The following is a 26,326-nucleotide window of genomic DNA, read 5'->3' as shown; positions in this document are numbered from 1 at the left end:
CCTACTGACATTAACCAAAATAGCAGGCTCTTTAGACAATATGTAAGGTTTTAAGCCACAAAACCTCTCTTCATTTTATAACAAAACAATTAGTGAAATAAAAAGTATCATAATTCTCCTGGTACTGTTACTAAACTGCCACTTTTTACAATCACAATCATTTTCTTGTTTTTCATGTTAACATACTTAAAATTATCAATATATATGAAATCAACACAACACATGGCAACAAGATGCACAAATAACTTATTGTACAGTATCCTAAAATTTTTAGTATAATGGCATTCATAATATCTTAATGGAAAATAACCATAAGTATGTATTTACACAGTGATTTTGTAGTCCATGTTCACTGTATGCATCCATTGCATATTATTTTATTTAGGAAACAAAATCTTTCTTACATATCAATGCTGAAATAGTATGACAAATAGTACTATGACATGGTAAACGCAGAGAGGGGTGTGCATAAACAGATACCCAAAACCAGCATATTGCAAACATTGCAACACAATTACATTTCTGGGAAACCACTTGGTGTGTCTGAAAGATACAGGCTAAATGAAAACTGAAAATAGAGTAAGTCAGCACTTGCTTTATAGGGCTGCTCAGTATGTTAGTAATGCTGCAGCATTTGGAGGATATAAAGCATCTAAAATAGAAGAAAACTGGAAAAACATAGCAAAGCTATCTAGTACTAGGACCAAGACAGAACTGAAAAATAATTTCCAGGCTTCAAAATGCATGCTGCGAAATATTGCACAATATCATGGTCTGAAAACTTAACTCCTTTCCCTCATTTTCTGGTCCATATCCACTACTAGGAGAAAAGAGAAGAAGTGAAAAGACACAAACGTTTAGCCCAAGATCCACACACATGGAAAGGTGAGGGGTTTGTTCTATGTACCTCCACTTCATCCTGCAGAACCGCCACCCATTGTGGAAAGCTACAGACTTCTAACTTTATATTAACGCACGTTGTTGGTCTACAAGAACTTGACTTGGTGAACAGGCTTTGCAAAACCTTCCTGCGTAACACTCATGTAAAGCTGTCACAAACACATCAGCTGATCGGGCGGCTCTCTCTGAGCCAGGGCAAGGGTGAACTTGTACTTCCTGGAAATTTTGAAATTACCTTTTTTAAACGCCGCTATCCTGAAAAATCTTCCTAGGACAGGCACAGAGGAGACAAGCCAGTGCAAGAGGTAACTCTACTCTCACTGCACCTGAGCAATGAACACACACCCGGAAACGCACAAATCACCGCTCCGAAGGGCACTGGCATCCCGCATCATCTTTCGGGAACAGAAGTAATATGTCTCTCGCCCGCCTCCCGAACAGAGGGAGGCTGCATACTCCCCGTCCAGTACTGCGGCCCGGGGGTTCTCCCCGGCACGATGCCTCCCATGCCCCAAACGCGGTGGAAGGTGTTCCATCCCCGGCCCGGGGGATGCCCCCCGAAACCACGCCCCCGCTCCCCCGAAGGAGGAGACTGCTGCCCCAGCACAGCCCTCCCGGCGGAACGCTAGGACCGGCACCGCGCTCGCCCGTCTCGCTCCCGGTTTCCTCTTGCCCGCAAGACTCATCGCGGCGGCTCCGCCCTTCCCGATCCGGGAACCCGCGGGAGGCTGTTTTCCGCGGGGAAGGGAAGTCGCTTCTCCGTGGGGCTGAAGAAGGAGCGGGCTGCCGGCGGCTGGAGAGGAGGCGGAACGGGGAGGTGTGGGGAAGAGGCGGGGAAGGAGGCGAGAGGAGCGGCGCCCTGGCCTCCGCGGCTCCAGCAAAGAGACAGAGAGGCCGCCCCCGGCAGCCTGTTCCCATCCCCGGCGGCGGAGTGCGAGGATGAGCGATGGGGACGGTGGAGGCCGGGCGCCCGCCATCAGCTACGCCCTTCCCTCCATCCCCTCTAACAAACTCCCGGACTTGCGTTTTATCAGCCGCGGTACTTACGGTACCGTGTCCGCCGCCCGCCACGCTGACTGGAGGGTACCGGTGGCCCTCAAATGCCTGCAAGGGCCGCTGCTAGACAGGTAACGGGGCCGAGGAGTGGAACCGCCGGGATGGGCATCGTGGAGGAGGGCGGCTCGGCGAGGGGGGTGATGGGGGCGGTGTGGATGTGGAGTGAGGGGTTCCCACCCGGAACCCCCGCCGCCCCCATCACCCCCCGGGCCTCCTCCCGGGGGAAGGACCGACCAGAACCCGCCTTCCCCCTAAACCCGGCAAGGGGATCCCACGTTCCCTCTTTGCCCGGGACACTCCGTGAGTGCGTCCCGTCGGTGGGTAAAGCGGCGACGGGTGGTGGAGCCCGGGTTGTGCTGGGCGTGGGTCGTGCTGCCATGGCAAAGGTGCCGGCGCAGGTTTCTCAGGTTGGTGGATCAGAGACCGGGTGTCTTGTTGGGCAGCGCTGCTTTAAATCCAAGGGCAGAGGAGATCCAACGATGAGTGATTCAGCTTGGGCAGTGAGAAATCACGTACCAGCCTCGGAGCTTCCTCTCTTTCCGTCATTCAAAATGGGTGGTTTCAGTCTCAGAGTGTGAGACTCCAAGCAGTTTGCCTCTTTTTAAGGTTTTTTTCTTCTGCAGCGTGCACCTTGATCCCTGTTCAAAGTAGGATTTGCACAATTCAGCTTCTTTCTGGGTCTGTTGGTTGCCAGCCGCTTTGCAAAAGTATCAATGCGATATTAAAATACAGTAATTACTATAAATTTGTTGTTTACAGTGAGAGACAGAGACTATATAAGGAACACATTACTGTATCCACTAGAGATTGCTTCTATCTCCTAGAAAAAGCTTCTTCAAGACAAAGCACAATTGATATTTTCTTTTGCCCCTCATCTCACAGTACTCAGATAAGCTAATTTAAAATAATAAGCTTGTAAGCCCTCACATACAACTGGTATTTTCCATTAGCCCTTCAACTTGTAGCAATTGTGTTCCCCATTTTCATGGGGACTGAGTGATAGCATGTGTATTAGAGGAGCTGTCACTCCATGTAAGGGTGCAGCAGGTAATATTTTTTCATCTGTATCAGCTTCATTCACTCCTTATAGTGCCATTTTTTTTATCATATCAATGCAACTTGGCCACTTCATAGGCTGTTTGAAGCCTGCCTGACTGTAAACTTGCCTCTTGTGTCCTATTTAGCTGTCTTTAATCTTTTTTTTTGCCTTGGTTTCTTTGATGTATAGTATTAGGCATTTAGGCAGGACAACCTCACTGAAGTCTGGAAGTCGACATGTGTTTGTGTGTGTGTTTCTGCATGCACGCACTTAAAAGAGTGGGACGTGGATGTACAGCTATGTGTGTAAATGTGTGTATGTGTGTAAAAACTTTTCAGCTTTTCCACAATTCATATGTAAGTTTTGTTTTGTTTGGTTTTCTGGAAGGTTTAACAAAAGTTAGCCCAGAAAACTTCTAGTCTTGTGACTCAGCATGCTACTAGAGAAGGTAAATTGTTTCGAGCTATCTAGCCTCTTATTCCCTAGGTGTGTATACTCAGGCTCTATCTCTGAAATCTTGCCAGAATGAAATGGAATCTCAGTTATGTTTTTAAGCTGGCATATTGTGTTCTTTGATAAGTTTATTGTTTAGTTTTTTTTGCTTGGGTTTTTCCCTTTAATTTAAATGTCTGAATAAATCCTCTCTAATCAGACATATTTATCATCTGAACTCTGTTGGGAGAAAACAGTAAATATTATTTTTAGCCTTGCAAGAATTTAGATTAGTGTGACATCTAACCTGTAAAATTTTGACAAAAAGGGCAACTGAGGTAATCAAGACAACTCAGCCGCTTACTGTACAACATGCAAAGTTTGGAAACACTATCAGAAGAACCGAAAGCTGTAAGAAAGCTGCTATAGCCGAGTTGCTGGAGCAGGTGTTGGTTGTATAGGAGGCAACCTAAAATGCCATTCTACAAGTGTTGTCAAGAAAAGGGAAGAATTCACAGTGCAGTTAATTCCCCAAACAGGAAGCCTGTGCTGTGTATCCCAGAACTTGGTGTGTGACCAGACAAACAGCAAAGTGAATTTGGAAGCTCTTGTGGGCTTGCACTAATATAGGCATTACTCCATGACCTTCTGATATGGAGCAGGCAAAGGTGAAGTGACTTACAGCCACAGGAGTAGACCTCGGTATGTTGCAACTCGTTTCCCAGCTACAGTTGAATCCCATACAGATGTGCCTCACAGTTTGGGAAAACCCCTAACTTTCTCAAACCTAATCTTTTCTGGAGAGAAGAAGGAAGGGAAGAAGTTGTGTCTTTTGTCCCGTGTTTTTCTTGAAGGCTACCTTCTTACTTTGATCATTTCCTACTGTTTCCCATAACAGAAGGCTTTTTCCCTCAGATAAGGACCAACAATCAGCTTTAATTTCACATCCACCTTAATTCAAAGTTTTCCTGTCATAAAAGCAGCAAGCTTTAATTCTCCAGTCTTCCTTTTTTTGCCCATATACTCAGCCTTTTCTCTGTGAGGGCTACATTTACCTTCATGGGTCTAGGCTGACATGAGCTCTTCAGCGTGTGCCCTTAGCTCGATGGACACAAGCCGGCTCTCCCCCAGGATCTGTATAGCGACATCACTGTGCTGACTGAATTGTGATGGGCAGAGCCCTGGCTTGAATGCAGCCATACCCCAGTACAGCTGTCTCACATCTGAATCAGACTGGCTCACATCCAAAGGATCAATCTTACATGTGCTGTAAAAGTTCTGTGTTTGGATATCCTAGTCACTTGTATCTCTACCAGTCTCCACTGGTGTAAAGTCTACATTTTTTTTTATTGGAATTATCCTTCTTGGTGTAACTATCTTCCTTGTCGGTAAACCAATTTTTTTCAAGAACATTTGAGATATGAGGCATGTGAAAAAGTTTATGATTTTTAGGGGTAGAAGTATATGCCTTTTTAAATAAAACTTGAGCTTCTTGAGCCCACATGCTGTAAGGCCTGAATTTGTAAAGATGTGTCATATTCACTTTTATGAGGAGGTTTGACATAACAAAGAGTTTTCACACAGCCTAATTCAGGTACCCAAACATCATAAGGCTAGTCCCTTCCTGCTTCCTGTGCAGCAGGGAATGTTTTGTTTTTTCCAGAGGGTGATTCAGAGCAAGGGCCCAGTTTGAAGAAACATTTTATGTGAAAACAAAACATAGTTCATTCCTTTTCCTTCAGAAACTGAAAGTGCATTCCTTTAACCCATATTGTTTTAGTGCATGTCAGCATCCACTACATTTAAGTGACTGGAGAATTGCAAGTGTTAGAATCTGTATTCTGTAGGAGATTAATATTGCGCCTTAATGAAAACTTGGGGTTTGAAGATGGGCACTAAAATAGGACAAGTGTAGATGGTTATTCCTGTTATGTATACATGGAACGGTGAAAGATTTCTGACTGTATTCTTATTTAGTGAAAACATGGATGAAATGTATAGTGGAAGTAGATTTGTGTGGTAAAACAAAACTGGAAAAGCTATCTTGTATTTGCATTTGCAGATTTTTAATTTATTTTATAGTATTTTCTTATCAAAACAGTGTAGTACAAAAAAAATTGTAAAGGTGGTGGTACTGCATATAGGTACATAATTTTTTAAGAGACTATAGTGAAACCAACATTTGCTTTGAGTTTCCTAGTATTGGTATGGTAACCTTTTTTGTTTCGTTTGCTTTCTTTAAGTGACAGAAACCACCTTCTAAAAGAAGCAGAGATATTACACAAAGCCAGGTTTAGTTACATTCTGCCAATTTTGGGAATTTGCAATGAGCCTGAATTTCTGGGGATAGTAACAGAATACATGACAAATGGGTCATTAAACCAGCTTTTACATGAGGTAAGTGTATTTACAGTTTTTAAATACAGTCCCTGGTTGTTTCAAATAGATTGTGATTTCCATACTTAAGTGGTATAGTAAAGTGTATTATTAATAATATTTCAAATTAAAAGTAATTATCACTAGTAGGTTTTAGTGCTCTGTTAGACTTTCTGTGTCTCAAAAAGACAACTAAACTCAGTAGACCTTAGTTTTATTGCACTTTTTGTGTTGTGACCTATAGCTAACTTGATGTTGAATTGTTTTATACAATCACTTTAAAAATCTCTGTTATTCTCCAACTAGAAGCTGAAATACCTCAGTCTGGGTGTCAGAATTATTGCCAATGTAAATATCACAAAAAGATTATTATTTTTTTCAGAATCTTTATTAAAAAAATGAAGATTTTGACTTTGGCTTATAGAAGTCAAATATTGCTCATCTGAACAGATATGGATATTTCTACCAGATCTTACTCTGAGGAGTAAGTTCTCCTGTGCTGAACTCTCACTGCTCCCATTAGCTTGGTCCACACATTCAGTGTTGCTGCTGTAAAGCTACTGCAGTCATGTCTCAACAGCACTGGAATCTCTTTTCTACCTTTAATCAACAAATATCTCTCATCTTAGATAGCTCGGGTGTGTGTTTTTCATGAAGGCATTAGTGTCAATGTAATTTATAATATTTCAGTGCAGTTTTACTGTCTTTTTCTTGGTGTATTAGTATTTATAAAAGTAGTGTATTGTGCTTAGTTTCAACACAACTTTTTTTTTTTTCCCAATGTCAATTGAAGATATGATTCTTGCCTTCTTTTGTGTAGTACTTATAATCTATGAGTTACAAGTTTCATACAAGAGCTCATCTGTAAATCATATTTCCATATGAACAATGCAGTAAATGTCCCACATCATGTATACCTGTCATGAACTATTATGTGCATGCTAGGGAATGGAAACATAACACTGCATAATTAAGATTTATATATTTGTTTTAACAGCTAACCAGTCTTAACACTCAGTTACAATTTTTTTAGGAGTTAATGTAATATGATTTAAGAGGTTACTGCTTGTCTAAGTCACTTTCTTCTTATTATGAAAGTCTTTGTGTTGTGCTGCTAGATAAGAACAGAGGATTATATTCTTGTTTTGTGGTTTTATCTTGGCAGAAAGATGTATACCCTGACATTCCATGGTGCCTTAGATTCCGCATTCTTTATGAAATTGCTTTGGGAGTGAACTATTTGCACAACATGAATCCTCCATTGCTGCACCATGACTTGAAAACCCAGAATATTTTGCTGGATGATGAGTTTCATGTCAAGGTAGGGTTATTTAATTCTTATGTTCTTCATCATCTATAATAGGCAACAGTGTTCTATTTATTGTAGAGGAGGACGAGTGAGGATATGGCCATACAGAGGGGATGTAATTGTGCGTCAGATGTTTTCTTCTATCCTTGCAGACAGATCTTATCAACTTCTTTTGGAAACTCTGCTTTGCTCAAGTGTGCATTTGATCCATCTGAAAAGACCAGAAAGCCAGAATTTAGGCTTTTTGTCTTATAGAAGTAGCTGATATACATTAACAGCAACACTCGTATGGTAACCTTCCAAGGGTAGTAATATTTGGCCCTTTCTGAGGAGAAAACAGAAAGTGTCCCTGTCCAAGATGCTCAGACAAGTTAGTTCTGGAAGACAGTAGATAAATGATGTGTTAAAATTTGAATTTTGATATTTTTCATGCAATGTGTACATATATGTTCTGTTCATGTAGTACAAGGACATGTAAAATGCAGCTGCAAAATCTGGATATGTTGAGAAATGGCTTTCGTGAAGCTCATTAGAGGAAGCAAACATACTTAGAGAAGTACTATTAGTTTAAAGCCTTAATTCTGCCTTTTAAAATAACACTGCCATGGTGTGAGAAAGAGACTACAAGTACTTCTGATAAAATGGTTGTCTGCTTCCATAATTTCAAGAGTTGCTTGTGGTTTTTTTTTTGTTGTTGTTGTTTTTAAAAGATCCTCTGTTTTTAAAGTTGATAGAATACACTGTTCAAGTAAAGGAGAAATCAGAGATATTTTGCACTTAATTTATACTTGGATGGCAAATGCTTCAGTTGTTGCTGGGAGATGAATCTTCTTGTGAGCCCTTTGAGCAAAGATGCAATGCTGATTTCTTCTTTCTCCATTGCAAAGACATTTTTCTTGGCAGCAAGGCGCCTTACGCAGCTTCATCTCCATTCACACCCTCAGCAGGTCACACCTCCTCCCACTCAGCTGTGCTGGTATTGCCATCTCTCCAGCTTCCTGATAAACCTGACGGGGAAACTGGTCCAAGTAATTTTTCTGTCCACACTTTTTTTTAATCCCTGCCTGACCACATCTAAAGAGTTACTTTGCTGGAGCAATTGAAGGGAAGAGTTTAACTCTTGCATACCTACGCTGCCTCCTATAAAGAGTCTCTGGAAGGCTGTCCTTAGGGTTTTTCAGCGTTTTTGCGGATGAAGCAAGATTCCCTCAATTAGGTCAGCTGTCAGGAAATCCAAGGAAGGTTAGCATGCATGCCAAATAGAAGAAATATTTCATATGTATAGAAGTAACACTGTTCATAGAGTGCCTCTGGCTGTCCCAGATCTACTGAACTAGCAAAATAACATGACCATTTACAGTGAGTAGGGCTTGAAGAGAGTGAAGAAAAAAGGGTTATTTTTCACTGTGGATTTTGACTATATGCTCTCCAGAAAGCTTGTTTCTGTTATCTTAGTTGCCACTGTGCTTGCACAGGCACCTTTGAAAATGTGTTTGCTCTTCAGAAAATACTAGACAACTGCAGAGCTCGTAGCTGGTTGCTTATAATTTCTCCCTTGTAGGCCGGACACTCTGCAGCTCAGCCAGCAAGCTTCTGCTGCTGGCTGTTTGTCTCTCTACCCATAACCTAGTCTGACATCTTGCTCCCTGGCTCATGGATGTCTGGGAATGTAAACTGAAGTCAATTGATTCTTTATGTAGAAGTACTGTAAACTCTGTAGGAAGGGACAAGGCCCCAGAGTGCACAGTAAACCAAATATTCAGCAACTTTCTGCAGCACAGAATTTCAGAATATCAAATGTATTAATTCAAGATTAATATTTCATAGTTTTGGGAGTGAGGTGGAGTACCCTAAAATTTTTCTGAGGGAGCAACTGTCTCAAAATATCTGCAAGTTACACAGAGTTGTTATGATTTATACTAAACTTGCCCTTTCTTCACAACCAGGGAGCTAGAAGTACTCAGTGGTTTCTTGTTTACTAGTTTTTTAATCAAAGAAAGTTACTTTCTTCGTACAGGACAGACCACCACAGCAGATTTCCCAGCCACAGAGTGTATGAATGCTTCCTTAGAAGAAGAACAGGATAGGGCAGTGCTGTAGGGATAGTGTGAGTCAGGACCTGGGAATGTTTTCTGAGCTGGAGCTGGTGTTGCCTGTTGCTAGGACAACCACATACTTTCTGACAGTGAGGTTAAGGACTTTAAGTGACCTTTCAGGCATATTTCAGCAATTTCTAACAACGATCAACAGATAAATCCAGTTTTTCTTCTCAGATCTACTGATTTGTCCTTTCCAGATTGCAGATTTTGGCATGTCAAAATGGCGTGTCATATCCATGTCGCAGTCACGAAGCGAAACTTCTTTGCCGGAAGGAGGGACGATTGTCTACATGCCACCTGAAGATTATAACCCCAGTCAGAAAACCCGTGCAAGTGTAAAACACGATATCTACAGGTAACTCACGTTGTTTTCAAGTGGGTTTTGGAAACTAAATTCCAATTTGATTTACTGGACTTAGATTTTAACATGTTTTCAGCAATTTTATTATTTTCAGAAGTGTCATAAGTGTATAAGCAAAATGAATCAGGGAAAACAGAATGGAGTGGCAGCTGGATTTGATCACCTGTTCCTTTAGGAAGCACTGCGACAAGTGTAATGCTCCAGAAATTAAGCTAGAACTACAAAAACAGACATCAGAAACTGGTTTCTATAAATTAACGTACACATTAAAAGAGACAGTGTCAGGGGTGGAAAAAGTCTTCACACCATTCTCTCAATGAACATACTTCTGCAATTTGTGCACATCAATTAACATAATTTGCAGAATGTACTTGGGGGAAAGAAGAAAACCTGTTTTTGAAAAGGGGTTAGGAAAAAAGTAGGGTAATGGGGTTGGAAGAAACATTGAGAGAGATCACCTTAAGGAATAAATTACTTCATGCAAGTTCCGGTAGATTTGCTTTAGTCAGTTCTGAGTTGTCAAAGGAATAGAATAGAGTGGTGGCAACCCATATAACAAAATGGCAATTGCTCTTACGATGTAAGAGTTACAATTAGCTAATCTGAAAAGGCTTGGAGAGCTCAAGGATGCCTTGAACAATCATGAAGGAAGTTGTCGTGTATACATGGAAACTGAGGAGGTATGAAGAGGCATATCACTGTAACAAAGTCAATCTCTCTGTTGCACTTTACCACCTCTACCTTCTTTGAGAGGGTTGTATTTTGGCGAGAGATGAATGAGTCTCAGAGGGTCTTACTGACTTCCAGGGAGACCACTATTTCTCTTAATTATCCCTTACCCTTAAGAGGCACATAAAGTTCCTTGACATTCCTGTCCAAAGAACAGAGAAGATAACATACCTGCTTTCCTCACCCTTTGATGAGAAAATCTGGACTAGGAAAACATTGAAAAGTAATAATGGTATATAACGGGAAAGAAGTAGCCATGTGACATTATTTTCTCTGGCTTCTGATTTTAGAGGTTTGGAAAGTGTGTCTGGTAGCTTAATGAGTGAGTGGAGTTGACGAAGACAAATGTATTTTAGAAAGGAAAAAAAAAATGTGTGCAGAGGAGTAACAGACAAAAGGGAGAAAATAACAGCTAAAAGATCAGAAGAAGAGCTTAGAAATCTGATAAATTAGGAAGGAAATAAATTATTTGAGAAGAGATAAAAAAAAAATGAGACAACATCATAAAAATGGATGGAAGACATGAAGATAGAGAGACAGTGAAGGAAGTGACCACCAGGAAGGTCACACAGGAAGACCTGTGCTCAGGATCAGAAAGAGATGCCATGAAGCAGAAATAAGAACAGAAAACACGAAGAGTGTAAAGGGAAATCAGCAGAAAGTGGCATGTTGCTGTGTTGTAGGACTGAGAAAGTAATCTTTAATTGTAGAGAGATTACCAGCTGAATGAAAGGCTGAATATCTGGTTAATTGACCACAGCAGATTCAGCTGAATGTTGTTGAGATACTGAAGCTAATTTGTGAGGAAGGATCTTTCTTAAAGAAACAAATTGTTTGAACAGCAGTCAAGCAGCATTAACTTCTACAAAACGAAAAATTTTCCATGCCAAAAAAATCAGCCTGTCTTTGTGTACAGTTATTTCAGTAGTTGAACAAACACTTATTCTGGTAAGTGAGATTCTTTAGCAAAAAAGTAATTCTTTGCATAGTTTCATTTTTATCGCTTCAGTGGAAATTGGATTTCAGTTTTTTTTTAGGAACATTTTAAAAACTTCAATCCATTTTTAAATTGATTTACTGAAAAAATAAAGGAGTAGAAGTAAGTTTACAAGGATATGTTTGACATTGGAAATTAGGTTCTTAAGCAGTGAAATATTTTTGCGGTCTCATTTTAGCCTTTAGAACTACTAGATTTATTCCTCACATCAGATTTATGTTCTTAAATAGGAAAGCCAGATTTGGGGTTTTTACATAATTTTATTTTCTTTTATTTTCTTTAACTGCATTGACTATTTTTTATAAATGGAGGCAATGCTTCATTTAAATGAAATTTGAAATGTAATTTGAATTACAAAAGTGTTTAAAGTTACCTTTTTTAACATATAGTGATGACTATGATCACTATAGTGATGACTGAAGAGAGAGTGTCTAGTCTACTAAAGGTGGACTAGATTTGTATTCACTGAACCACTTCTCATTCATGTTGATGCGAAGGGGAAAAAAAAAAATCACTGGTTTGGGTAAGCAGATGTGTGTTCAGTCTGCTGCTGTAGTTCAGGGTGGTCTTCTTGGTAGTCTTTTTCCTAAAGTGAATCTTGCATGTAAAAGTGACACCTCTCCCTATAGAGAAGGTTGTGTATGTTTGAAAGTATTATATATATGTCTGAGGGGAAAGCCAGAGTGTGTTTCCCAGATGCAAGTCTGTATCTTACCTGACCCTGAGTCTGTGTTGGGACAGAGGGTGAACACCATCCTCCCTGCTGGTGCCCTGCTTCCCATGGGAATGTCAGAAGGTGTCGATCCGGAATGGGGAGATGCCACAGTATTGCAGTCAGGACAGAGCAGCTGGCACTCTGGGCCTCACTGTAATTCACCTGCTGAGATTTAAACTGCATGTACATAATTCACAACACATTAGCAGAGCAGAGCTAATACAGATTTGGAATAGGAGTTTATATGCATGTATTTTTTCTGTTCTTAATATTATTAGCTACTTCTAGTTGAAGTCGCAGAATCGCAGAATGTTAGGGATTGGAAGGGACCTCAAAAGATCATCTAGTCCAATCCCCCTCCCGGAGCAGGAACACCTAGATGAGGTTACACAGGAATGTGTACAGATGGGTTTTGAATGTCTCCAGAGTAGGAGACTCCACAACCTCCCTGGGCAGCCTGTTCCAGTGCTCTGTTACCCTCACTGAGAAAACGTTTCTTCTCAAATTTAAGTGGAATCTCTTGTGTCCCAGTTTGAACCCATTACCCCTTGTCCTACTGTTGGTTGTCAGTGGTTAAAATTCTTGCTAGTTTTCGTATATTCAGGTCATCGTTGTAGTTAGCTATAGTCAGTCCCGTGTGGGCATGCAGGATCCCTTCAGCTAAATGTTCTTAATAAAATGTTAAAGCTGAACACATTGTGTTACTAAGTATTGGTAATCTAAAATAATGTCTTCTGTACTTCTTATACTTTAAACAGTTATGCAATTATTATGTGGGAAGTGATGTCAAGGAAACAGCCATTTGAAGGTAAGGCCATGTCTTCTTTTACATTTTTTTCCAGCCTCACTTAAAGGCTAAACCTGAGACCTGGGTACCCAGGGGCTTCATTTTAGGGGTTACTTTTTAATGACTCAACTTGTAAGCTTGTTAAAGAATACTTTGAGGTACTTTTCAAATTAGGTTCTTTTCTGTATTTGTTTTAACTATAGTGTTGTTTGATAAATTAAACCCACATTTTTATGCAAAAAAAAAAAAAACAAAACAAAACAAAAAAACATAACCTTATTTTGGTGAACTATAAATACTATGTTTGCAAACTAAATTATTCCTCCTATAGTAAGCTATTTATATTGCATATATTTCTAATGAATGCATGATGTCTATTTTGACAGAAGTTATAAACCCCTTGCAGATAATGTATAGTGTGTCACAAGGACAGCGACTAGACTTAAGTGAAGAAAGTTTGTCAATGGACATTCCTCATCGAGCACTCATCATAAGATTGATAGCAAGTGGATGGGCACAAAACCCAGATGAAAGACCATCGTTCTTAAGTGAGTTTATGTTGCATAAGAAGAAAAGATTTTTAAATTGACAGATTTCTGTTGAACATGGTGCTTACAGAGCAAGGTTATAATCTCAAAAAGAAAATGGCAAAGATGTCAAGAGATACATGTGCCCAATCTTGTTGTGTATGATAAGGTGCTTGTTTGCTTCCACCATGTCTGTAAACAAACTTTTATGAATGGAACTATGCGTGTGCCATAAAACTAAGTTGTTAGTTGGAGTCTTTTGCATTTGCCATCCCTAATTTACCTGTAAAAAAGCAGCATGTTTTGTTTAACTACTTGCACTTGGGCTTTTTTTGTTTATTGTTGAATGGAACTTTTTTTTTTCTTTAAGAAGAGGTGGAAGTGAAGTATATAATTAGTACAGTGGGATTTATGACCAAGCTGGCAAACACATCAACAAATCATTGCATATCATATAAGCTACAGTGACTTCACCTTGTGTTTGCACCTCAGTATGGATCTTTTTCACTGAGACATTCTTTGATTGTTCCACCTCCCAGATCAAGCAGGAACTGGTTGAACCCACACACTTACCTTTCTCTTTCTGTCTTTCCTTTGTTCAGCTTTTTGTCCATGAGATCAGTATAGATACTCTCAGCCTTTTTTACACTGGATTACAGAATTTATAGAATAAGACTGAAGCTTGTAGAGATTGGAGTGGCATAGTGTGAACTAGAAAAGTTTTGGTTTGATTTTTGCAAACCTGTGTTTGCTGCATTTAACCGACATATTTGGTGTATGTTAGTCCAAATTTGTCCCCCATAACAATTTCTCATTAACATGCTTAATTTTGTGATGACTTTCAGCTCTTGTTTGGCTGTCGTGTAAAGGTAATTCCATCAAAATTGGCAGAAAGTAGTTACCTGTTTTCAACTGTGAAATTTGCTCTTGCGAGTGTTGTTGTGGTCACATTGGTCAGTGTGGTGAAGCCAACAGTGGTTCCTGCAGCAGCCTCACTGTGCTTGTTAGATTTACATATGCTTTAAAAAGTTCCCCTCCTTTAGAAAACACGATCCTAATTCTTAATCGCCTTGGAGAAGTAAAAATGTTGAATAAAAGAGTTACTGAAAATGTAAGTGTAGAACAGTACAAAGAGCTCTGGCTTAAACAATGCTATATTTTAAGTTTCTCCCTGGTTAGGTTGAAGATGCAATGACTCGAATGTGAAATACTAGGTTTTTTTAGTTGGTCTGATTGGTTTTGGTTTTAGGATTTGGGGGAGGAGGTGTTTGGGGGTTTTTGTTTGTTTGTTTTTAATGTTACGAGTAGGGGCCCACAATCTTAATGTTTCATTTGGAGCTTTGGTGAAGTCTGTTTATTATTTTCAAAAAACTTCATTTGAGCTGGAAAGTGTTAGAAAGTGTCAGTTCAGGTAGCTTAGAAAGAAATGTTCATAACTTCATTTTTTTGCATCAGTTTTGCAGAGAGCAAAATGAGGACACATCCAAAAACATACCATATCTTTATGTTCAGTTTACAGTCCAAAATTAACTTTTTTGAGGCATTCGTATTTTTTCATTAAGAACATTTTGGAATCTCAGGATATTTTGGCATAAGTCTGGTTTGTAGGATTGTAAATTGTGGATTTTTTTCTTCAAGCAAAGAAATATACATTTTTTTTTTAATCAGAAAGAATAGACACGTCATGATATTTCCTTACATATTCTTGTTTTCCCATGTCAGTTAACCAAAACAAAATAGCAATCAAGGTCTGTGGTCTCACAGAAGGGATAATTTCCTGGTATATGTGATAAAGTGTGAGCTAACTTGGGTTTTATTATTAGTACCATGTCTGCAGGAAGACTGTCTTTGAAGAAAACATGCATTGCCTTTTCCTCTACTTTACTATCATTAAAAGAAAGAGGAAGTTGAAAAAATGTTGCAAAATTAAGGGAAGTAAAGCTCACTGATTGGGAAATTTTGCAATTGCCGTAACAGAGTAGGGGGGCAGGAAACCAAAAAGCCCCAAGCCTCTTTTTGTTAAATAAACTTTAAATAGAAAAGCTTGGTTAACCTGTCTGTTCCCCTTATAAAGAAGGGGTAAAGACTACTTACCACGGTGTTCCTGCATGTACTAGGAATGTGTACTTGCAATTTAATTATTATCAACAAAAAATAACAGTGCTTGTATTTCAGTGTGGAAAATCGAGTGCCAAACTTGTAAAACTCTGTTTTAGCTGATTCAAGAAAAGAAGAATCCCCGTACTGAATCTATGTCTTGAGGATGCTAGTGGGGAAAAAAAAATAAGTAATATGGGAGAACTGTGGTAAAGTTATCGTAAATAATAAAAATATGTTAGTAAAGACACAGTTTGATGGATTGCTAGTAAGGTAAACAGGTTTTGCCAGATGGGTGGAGTCCATAGAAATGCAGTAGAATTGTGATATGCCATCATACTTTCCTGAGATTTGTTGTACTTGAGCATGGATTCAAAATGACATTTTTATAATACAGTCACCTCAAAATTTGAAATACTTCATTTTTTAAACCTGTCAGCATTGGAAGTCAAGGGAACATAGCACAGGTTGTCACTTGCTTATTGGACTGTTGGGTGGCTCCCTACATGAGCAGATGATTTTTAGCTTCTGTGATTTGCAACCTTTGGTGAGTGTGAGGACACTATCATTTGAAATCACTGGATGTGATACGTCAGTGTCTTTGACTATCACCATCTTCTCTGTCCCTGCAGCACGTCATGTATTCTGGATATTGCTGTGGTGGGGGGTTGTTTGTTTATTTTTCTCATAGAAATCTTTAACACCTCTGCTGGAGTGGGAAAACGATGACCCGTGCTGGGGTCTTGTGCTGTTTGGGTTGCATTTAGCAAACCAGTTTTGTTGGGTCTGTCTTGAAACACAGCAAACCCATGGGTCTATCCATTCCAGGAAGGCAACACTTGCGGTCTGGCACAGTCCTGGATCTCTTGTGATACAGAGTGCCGAGGTAGCCAGATCAAGACAGGGGTTTCTTTAGGTGGTGTGAAACTGTTGTAATAGATGAAAGCAAGAAACTTCTGTTTGGCAGCTTAAGTGGTTTTATACATACCAATAGACAAATTACTTTCATAAGTAGCTCTAGCAAAATGAAAACTTAAGTTCCACTTGAATTCAGCAAAGTACTCTTTCTTTGTTTAGAATGTTTAATAGACCTTGAACCTGTCCTGCGAACATTCGATGAAATAGCTATGCTGGAAGCAGTAATTCTGTTAAAGAGGTCAAAGGTAAGTGGCTTGTGTTACAGTCATAAGTTTGTAACGTTTACTTGCTAAAAGAAATATTATCACCTTTCACATTTATCTAATCTATCTGGCTGAAGCTTGTGTTTGTACAGGAGTGTCATCTTGTCTTACAGCAGAATTTTAATACAGGTAAATATGTCTCTTCCAGTCACTATATGAATCACGCTGTATTTACAAGAATGGACAGAAAGCAGATGTGAAACAGATATCTCTAAATATACCTCTGAATCCCCAAGAGGTAAAAATTTTATATATTGCATTTGTTACGTTGGCATCATTAAAGATATGAGAGCCTAAAGGGCAGTTAACTTGGTAAGGGGGAATTGTTCTGTGGTTTACCTTCCTATGCAGTCAGGAAAGGCATACAATGTGCTAGTTGAGCTGCAGTGTAACAAATTTATAGACATACAGGTGAAGATAGGAAAGGATGGGTAAGCAGAAATAAGAAGGGCATGTTTGGAATATCCTCTAAATGTGGGGAAAGCCATCCCCTCAAAGAGGAATGCAGCACACAATGTCTGCAGCTTGTAAGAGATCATCTTCTGCTCCCTTACACCTCTATGGAGCTTGCTTATTTGGGTCATATAGATTTGCTTTTATATTTTGATTCTTAATGCTGCTGCTTGTGGTTCTTAAAGTTGTATACAAAATTGCTGACGGCTTTGGAAATACACAAGCATTAGGACTGCATAATTTCTTCTGTTTTGCTGTATTTTGATTGTGCTGTCTATTGAGCATTTAGATAGCAGGGAAAAGACAGTGATGGGAAAGTACTCTGTTAAAAAAAAATGCAACTTTGTATTTATTTAATATGCCTTTTCAATATACCACTGCAATCATTTCAGGAAACATATTCTGCCTCCATACAATGTGATGCACTTCCCCTTCGGAGCATCTCTCCAGATATACCAAGACCCAAGTCTGTTCCCAAGTGTAATATCCTCTCCTCAGGTAGAGATACTCATGACTTTGTGTAAATTTAAGTTGCCATTGCAGCTTTGCATTCCCACTTTGATATTGCATTTGCATAGTAGAGAGTTGGATTTTCTGTTCCTGTCACTTGAGAAATCCCCACAGCTCACAGCTTCAGTTTTCCTGTTCAGGGTACTGAGTACAGAGATGGCATTTACTTGTCCCTTCAGACTCTTGGCAGTTTAGTTAATCAGTTGTGAAATACTTCTAAAGATAAAGAGGCTAAACATTTTGAGGCACTCCTAAAGCTAAGTAAACTGAAAGTTTCTAATGCAGCCCAACCTCTCAATCATTTTTAATTCAATAAATAAAATGCCTTTAATATATAGATTGACTTGCAAAAGTATCTGCACAGGCCTTTTGTACCTGTCACATTTTCTAAATAAAAGTTGCCAAAATTCACAGACAAAATGCAGTTTTGAGATTTTGCTGACGTCAGAAGACAGAAAAATGTGGTGGGGCCCAGGTGAAATAGCAATACATTGTGAAACTAAAACTGCACTTGAGTTTGTTCTCTTGAAAGAATACAAACATATATAAATTTCAAAAGAATGGAGCATCCTTTGACTTTGCAGGGTCCAGTGGTGTGAAAGCAGACAAGACAATTGACTTTACTGGTTTAAAGTAGGGCATCAAAAAGTGTGCTCAGGTGCTGCAAAACTGGGGATATTCTGGTAGAGGTAGGAGGGCACAGGCAGTTTCTTTTCCAGCTCCTGTTTGGGCACATCCACAATTCTGGGCTTGTACTCAATGTACTAGAAATATATAAATACAGCAGGAATTCTAGGGAAAATAAATTACCAGAGGCTTAAGAAATTTGAGTTACAGGGGGAAAATGGCAGAAAGCGAAAGCAGTGTAGTTTGGCTGTACCTCTACCTAAGCATTTTCTATACACATAGCATAAAAATCTTGAATAATAACTTGTGGTTACCAAGCTTAATAGGAATGTTGTGAATAATTTTAGAAAACGGAATGTTAGATTGAATATAAGCGTGTACTGTAAGTGTAATCAGATAGGATAATGATAAATGCCAGACCTTCTTTCTGTTAAAAACTGTCATAACTGCCTGTGGAGGTCACTGATGAGATTGTGGTGGTACTATTAATCTGGTCCTTTACAGAGTCCCTGCTTAGGCTTTGTTGCAGGTACATGTAGATACTGTAAAGCCTGAGAAAACAGCATCTACAAAACCATGCCACAGCAGAGGTGTTTGTTATTACTTTGCCAATATCTGCATCTGGTAGTTTTATAATAGAAAGCAAAACTGACATTCTTCCTAGTTTGCCAAAATTAGATGCAATTGTTTCAGCAGAAAAATCTGTTCCCAGGTAGCTGTTGGCAAGAGATGAGTTTGGCATGGCACCAAGGCAAAAGTTAATGACTATAGATTTTAGTCAAGTTGTTTTTCCCACCAATACAATTAGAAGACTTTTTCAGAAACTTCCTCCTTCAGAGTTAGAAACTGTCTTCTAACTTTCAGCCTCTTCAATTTTTCTTCTCTAGCCAGCTTATTCACACACTTGTTATTGGGCATTGCTTTAAGCTTAAATAGCTCTTTTCCCTCTTTTCTCATTTTATTTCTGATATAGATAGTAATCCTTTAATACATTTTGTTTTGCTAGACAAACAGGACACACTCTTTTGAAGTCCATTTGTAAAACAAGCTTCTTCATTCTCCTGGAATCCTACTAGGTACCAAATATCTGTACTTGGTATTAAAAAAAAAAGAGTGTGACCAATGTTTTCTACCTGAAATAAGAACTTTTCTTAAAATATCTTACAATTTTATTTTTCCTTTCTCACGAGGTCCTTACAGAGTAATCTACCTAGGTGGGTTTTTTTCTTCATCTCAATTCCAAATCACTAGTCCCAGCTTGAAGCAGAAAATCTAGATCTCATGTTTTGTGCTACTGAATTTTCATTTCTATTACTCCAGTCTTCTAGATCAGCTAAGTTCTTTCTGAATAAGCTAGGTCAACCTGTTCTTTCTGAATAACATCTGCAAATGTCATTAGCATGTTTCTGGGTTTTATGCCATGGACACTGGTCAAGTGCATTCTCCCATACTAGTACAATCCCAGTAGTTTTGTCTCTGCGTGTGCCTAGACTTCTATAACATTCTATCCCAGCGGAGCCATTTAAAATCCTTTCCTAAAATGATCTTACATCAGTTGTCTCCTAATCCTTTCTCATTCATGTAGTAGATAATATCTGCTGCTTTACACTATATAGCTCTGCCCAGCTTACTTTCTTTCTCTTTAATGAAATGAAATGCTAGTTACTATGAATTCTAGTTCATCATTTTTTTTAAATAATAAGACTATAATTTCTTTCCTGTTTTCTTTCCTTATTTGTTTTCCTATTCCTGCTCCTTGTACTTATAGCCATATTCTTCCACAGGTCAACACTCATCTAGGGTACCCCTTCAAATACCCCCATTGAATGGGTATCTCTAAATGCTGAGTTGTCCAGGGGGCTACCTGTTCTTATTGTGTCTTTAGATGTTCATCTGAATTCTTACATCTGCATCTCTGGTTCTGAGTTAACATCTCCAGAGCTCTTTATTCAGTGACACTATGGATGTCTGTAATAAAATGCATACTGAGTCAGGCATATACCCTGTAATTGGTTTCTCATCAGCTATTTGTCATCACTTTGAGTTATTCCTCCTGCTGCTTTCATATCCATCATCTTTTTCTGCCATTAAAAAAATCTAAAAATAGAAACTCTTAAGCTTTCCACCTGATTAAAACCCCCTTTTTTCCCTTTCCTTGCAAACATTTACGTGAAGCTTTCTTGAAGTCATATGCTGTTTTGACAGACTACCAAATGCTTCAGTTGGCTTTCCACCAAATGTCACCATTGGTCTTCATGTTCTTTCCTTCCACCTGAATCTTTCTTTCAATCTTTCCACCTTTGTTATGCTGCCAAACTTCAGCAAAATAAATTAGTCAGCTTTCATGCTGAGTCCTGGCTACCTCTCCAAACGCTTGAAGGAATTATTTTGTTCTTCTAGTCTATACAAAAATTTTCTGTAAAACAGAGCTTTTTTAAAGTTCATGTCTACCAGATTTATTCTCTTAATGTTCTTTTAAAATAAAACAAGACTGCCAATCCCATGGTCAAGCCCTGGTAAAAGATACGGGACATAAATGTACTCAGAACCTGAGTGTAAGGAATATTGTGTTGTGTTTGAAGTGAATTTAGGTTTTTATTACTTGTTTTATGGAATTGCTCTAAATAGTCTGTGATGGCTCTATTTTATTTGAACATAGAAGTAATACAGATCTTCTATTTCTTTCTCTCTTTTTATTTTTTTTAAGATGAAAATTCTGGGGGTTTACACTCTCTCAGCAGTCAGAGTACAGATGAAAATACCTCTGTAACTCAGAGCGCCAAACTTCTTGTGCATCCATACAATTATTTTCCCTCATCTGACAAGAGTACTTCAGATGCCTCAAATTCTGCATCATGTGTGCTACGGTCATCACCAATTCCTTCAGGTACAGCAAACACTGATTAATTCCAAGACCTACAATAAGTGTCCTAATATCAAATACATGTGTGTATGAAATGGAAACTGGAACTGTTGTTTGTCTGTAAAATGAAAACAAAGCATTCTACAAGTTAAGAATGCAAGTAATTCTATCCTTGTAGCCTTAAATTACAAAGTGAAACCGATGTAGTATGTGACCTAGTACATGCACCTGTAGCTCCTTGCATTCTCTTTCCTTTTAAGTAATCTATTCCTGCTGCTTTGGGTCTTCTTTATCCTATTACCTTTGCTCATATTATTCCTCCTTTCTCCTGCTGCTGTAGCACTGCTGCAATCCAGCAGAACAGGAATAAAAGTTAGCTTGAGCTTAACTCATCTTGTTGCCTGTCACTTCTCCCTACTTTTTAGGCTTGTCAATCTTCCTCTTAGTAATGGCAGGCCAAAGAGAAGCAGCAGCTGTGTCAGCATCTCACCTTTAAGGATATCCTCTGTTAGCTGAGAGCCCACTGCATGGTATTCCTATGCATCAAATAACTGTTTAAAGTGTGATTCCAAAAAGGTAACAAAAATAAACTTTAATCCATGATTAATTATTCAGAGAGATATTTCCTTACGGGCCACACGATAACATGCAACCTTATAAAGATCTGCCACATCATCCCTCTTCTGATTCATATTAAGCCTGGGTGCTGGCCAACAGCAGGCTCACTGTCAGTCAGCAGTGAGTCCTGACAGCCAAGAGGGAAAACCACACCCTGGGGTGCATCAAACACTGTATGACCAGCTGGTCAAAAGAGATGATTATCCCACCATGTTCAGCATTGGAGCAGCCTCACCTTGAGTACTGTGTGCAGTTCTGGGCCCCACAATCTAAGAAGGATGTGAAGGTCCTTGAATGCATCCGGAGGAGGGCAACAAAGCTGGCATAGGAGCTGGAAGGCGTGTCCTGTGAGCAACAGCTAAGGACTTGGGTTTGTCTAGTCTGGAGAAGAGGAGGCTGAAGGCAGAGCTCATTGCTCTCTACAGTTTCCTGAGGAGGGGACATGGAGAGGGACATGCTGAGCTTTGACCCCTGGTACCCAGTGACAGGACATGTAGGAATGGTTCAGAGGTGTGCCAGGAGATGTTTGACTAGACATTAGGAGTTATTTATTTACCAAGAGGGTGGTCAAACACTGAAACAGCCTTTCTGGAGAGATGGTCAGTACCCCAAGCATGTTAGTGTTTAAGCATTTGAGCAATGCTCTTAACAACTTGCTGTAACTTTTGGTCAGCCCTGAAGTAGTCAGGCAGTTGGACTAGGTCGTTGTTGTAGGTCTGTTCCAACTGGAATAGTCTATTCTACTCTGTATATGAGAATCAGCACCTTTTCACTGTGCAAATCCTCCACTTAAGGAAAATACACAGGCAACTACAGGGATGTTTCCAGTAAACTCCCCAAAAAATCCCACTGGAAAGTAAATTTACCACTTCTCTCTTTTTACTGCTGGGTCCAGTTGAACACTGGAACAGGTTGCCCACAGAAGCTGTAGAAGTACTATCACTTGGAGATGTGCACCCTGAGTTATCCTTGAAGTTGTCCCTGCTTTGAGCAGGCCATTAGACCAGATGACCTTCTTGAGGGTTTCTTCCATCCTAAATTATTCTGCAATTCAGATAAAATAAATACTCTAACCACCAAATTTGACAAAGTGGAACATTTTAAATGGGGAAAACAACAGTGAAATGTTAAAAGCATGTTTAGTTTTAAACAGCTCTTTCTCAGCTTGTTCTTTTTCTATGACACTGGTTGTTGACAGACAGTTACAATGCTGTTTTGTTTGGTTTTTTTTCTTTAATCCTCCTCAATCTCAGATTTTGTTTTAGAGACCATACAACAGAATATAGCTCATCAATGGATCCAAAGTAAAAGAGAAGAAATAATTGACCAAATGACTGAAGCATGTCTGAATCAGTCCCTGGATGCTCTTCTATCAAGGTTTTTACTCATGAAGGAAGACTATGAACTTATAAGCACCAAACCTACAAGGACATCAAAAGTCCGACAACTTCTTGATACTTCAGACAGCCAAGGAGAGGAATTTGCCAGAATTATAATACAAAAGTTGAAAGATAACAAACAGCTAGGACTTCAACCTTATCCAGACATTGTATCTAATTCTCTAAGACTGCATCTTTAAATTTATTCTTTCTATATGAAGCTATGTGAATATTTCTTACAACATGATTTGTTTCTATATAGTAGTTTTATATATGTACTGCTTTGCCTTTACTGTGCCTTTGTAGACTCTCAGAAATGACAGAGTTCATCTAGACTGCATTGGGTGAGTTACAAATTAATCAGTTTGAGTGCAGTCATAAAGTCAAACACTTGACAGTTATTGACTCATACAAGTATTTTGTTTATACATAACAAAAGAAAAAAAAATTAAATGCTCACTGTTTTACATATTTTATGTTTATACATATCCTTTCCTTTCACCTCACAGGTTTGAGATAACCCATCTCAACTTGGAGTATTGGTTTATCTCTCTCCATTTGGTCTTTCCCACAGAGGGGAAAAAATCTGGGTGCTCTATTTTGGGACTTGTATGCTGTGTTTATAAGAAATTTTCTTTCAGCCATACTGATTACTCCTCCTGAGATACCTCAGAACAGTGGTAGGTGGGAGGAGGCTTACATTGCATTTTTACAGGATTTTTGTATTACGTTTTGTTTTTCTGATTTTGTTGCCAGGGCAAGCACTTCATACCACTGTATAAGAAGAATGTCAGTCCAAAGAGGAGCCTGAGGGCAATGAGGACATTATGCTGGTCATCCTTGTACTAAGAACTGATACATTAGAATGGGTGGAGCTATAGTCTTTTATGTTATTTGGTTACACCCACTTAGATTCATCTTGTTATCACAGTATGATGAGATCCACACACAGTTTATAGGAGGGAACACTCAGTTAATGCCTCTTTTATGTTTCCTTAGTTAACGCCTCCCTTACCTTTATCATCTGCCATAAATAGTTCTTATCTCACATTGTTGGATGAAACTTCAATTTTATTTTTCCCATTTACATGATGATCCGTAGTTTGGGTCTGTACAAAGATCAATCATGCACTGCCCTGCCAGGTTGGAAGTGATGTGCATGGGTCTCTCCTGCCTTGGTCTGCCTTAACCTTCTCTGGACAACGTCTCTGCTGTCCTTTTTTGTGTGAAGGATGGTATTAACAACCTGAGGCACAAATGGGGCCACCTGAGAGTAAAAGGTGGTTTTTTTAGTTCATTTCAGAAAACCTTAGTGATTTTACCTAGGTGGCTTCAAATCCAATAAAGAAATTACTGCGTTTAGTTTGTCAGAAAACAGCACAGGCAAATGATTTTCACAGACACTAATAAATAATTACAGATTCTGGTAACACTGTCTAAACTTAGAGAAAATCCAGACTTCTGGTACAAGAAAGGTGAAATCTACCTAAATTGCTGTATAAGAAGGTGCCAATAAATGAAAAATGCTGAAAGAGGGCTGTTTGGAAACCAATAGAGATGCAAGATCTGCTCCATTTCAATGATTCAAGCTTCAATGTGAGTGTTACTAGTTGCCAACAGCTTAATTTTTTCAATATCTGTCTCAATTTGTCAACTGAATCACAAGAATAAGATTTATAATTTATTGGATAAAAAAGAGGGGGGTTAATTTTTTTTTATAAATAATTCGTTGGCATAAACTGGGAGTTAGCATTTTATCCTGCTTCCCTCTGAAGGATGTAAAATTCAAACTAGATAGCTGAGACCAGGGCAAAGGTGCAATGAGTGGTTGTGATTTCTGTAGAGCAGATCTTCAGATCAGATGTCTGGCAGGGACGGGCTCTGAGGAGTTTGGTGCCAGAACTGTGTGTTTCACTGCATGTCATGTCTTAAGCCACATTTGTTCATTAATACCAGTGCCTGAAGAAAGATTCTGTCATCCCAGGTAGGAAAATCTCATTTCTTAGTTGAAAATTCATCATGTATTATGAGCTTACCTGAATTGTAGTTTTAGTGTCCAGAAGAACAGAGGCTTCTTTAGGCGGGTCCTTTTACCCACTGGTAAGTTGTTCTTGTAGCAAGGTAGCAAGGTCTGCATGAGTTGCAAACTTCGTAATTTATTCTTTTAAATTATATGTAGGAAGGTAAAGGCAGTCCTGACTTTATTTTTTTTTTAAGAAAAAAAAAAAAAAAGCTGAGGGTGGTCATTGGCCTGCCAGGTGGCATCTGTTATTTGAAGGTCCGCATCTTCTTCCTATTTCACGACTCACTGAAAGCAACTTCTGCCTTAGAGCGAGCAGAACTTGAGCACAGCACAGATGGCACGTTTCCTAGCTCTATGTGCTGTGCATGGTACTTGATGATGCCTGTACAGGCTGGCAGTCTCTGTTCCGAATACGTGATTCGTGCTGCTGCTGCACCTTTGTAGTCACTCACCTCTGGCATGTTCTGCAGCCTGACAGTGAGCCTGGCTGCAGCTTTTCTGCCAGCTCCCCATGAGCTGCTGTTCACCAGAGATCGTTGGAGTGGGTGGAGGAGCCCTGAAGAATGGGTGGGACAGATCCCAGAGCCATTCCAGGTGCTGCCAAGTCAACTGTGGTAGTTGCCCACCCTTAGTGTCTTCACAGTGGAGAGGAAATGTTGGACATAAAAGATGAGGACACACTGATAGGACACCCGGCTGATGGAAAAGAGCATCTCACTGCTTCATGAAGTCTCCCTTGAACTAGCTTTGGGTGGGCTAATAACAGTAATAGTAATGATAAATCTGGCCAACAGAGTCACATTCAGGAATGGTGCTTTTGTGCTGCTCCAATTACTATTGGCTGCTCCTCTTCATCTGACATCACCCAGAGGTGGCACAGCTGCAGGAAGAGTAATTTTCTACCCCCAGTCCTGAATATACATGCATCTGTAAGGCCATGACTACTGTTCTAGCCAAAGCCCAGCACTCCAAGGAAGCCCTGAGGCCACTTGATATAATTTGGTCCTATCTTTTTGTTCTTTCCTTGGAGCTGGAACTTCCCTTCATGAGGGAGTAGCATTAATAAACCTGTCCTCTCCAACATGTTAGGCATGCACAGATTTCCTCAAGAGTCAAATGGAGGAGGGGGCAGCCACACTCAAGACTTCAGGGATACAGAAGAAGAGATAAGGAGAAGGCTTTGGGTTAGGCATGGGGAAGGGAGCTGTGTGCCTGAGCTGCACAGGGTGTGTGAAGGGTGTGTGGAGG

The 26,326-nt window shown here is 39.5% G+C and overlaps 1 protein-coding gene across 1 annotated transcript; it reads left to right on the top strand.

The window, feature by feature from the left end:
• Window positions 1-1,552: 1,552 nt before the first annotated feature.
• Window positions 1,553-24,528, top strand: RIPK2 (receptor interacting serine/threonine kinase 2). Its single transcript, XM_082045120.1, has 11 exons — window positions 1,553-2,027; window positions 5,671-5,824; window positions 6,969-7,124; window positions 9,409-9,566; window positions 12,772-12,821; window positions 13,187-13,348; window positions 16,502-16,587; window positions 16,754-16,843; window positions 17,451-17,556; window positions 20,903-21,082; window positions 22,930-24,528. Exons 1-11 carry the CDS (start codon window positions 1,840-1,842, stop codon window positions 23,253-23,255), a joined length of 1,656 nt encoding a protein of 551 aa, XP_081901246.1. The 5' UTR covers window positions 1,553-1,839; the 3' UTR covers window positions 23,256-24,528.
• Window positions 24,529-26,326: the final 1,798 nt, after the last annotated feature.

This window comes from Streptopelia decaocto (assembly GCF_964273445.1).
Source record: "Streptopelia decaocto genome assembly, chromosome: 2".
Classification (NCBI taxonomy): Eukaryota; Metazoa; Chordata; class Aves; order Columbiformes; family Columbidae; genus Streptopelia; species Streptopelia decaocto.
The sequence above is the reverse complement of the archived record's forward strand: the minus strand, read 5'-3'. Positions and strand labels throughout refer to the sequence as shown.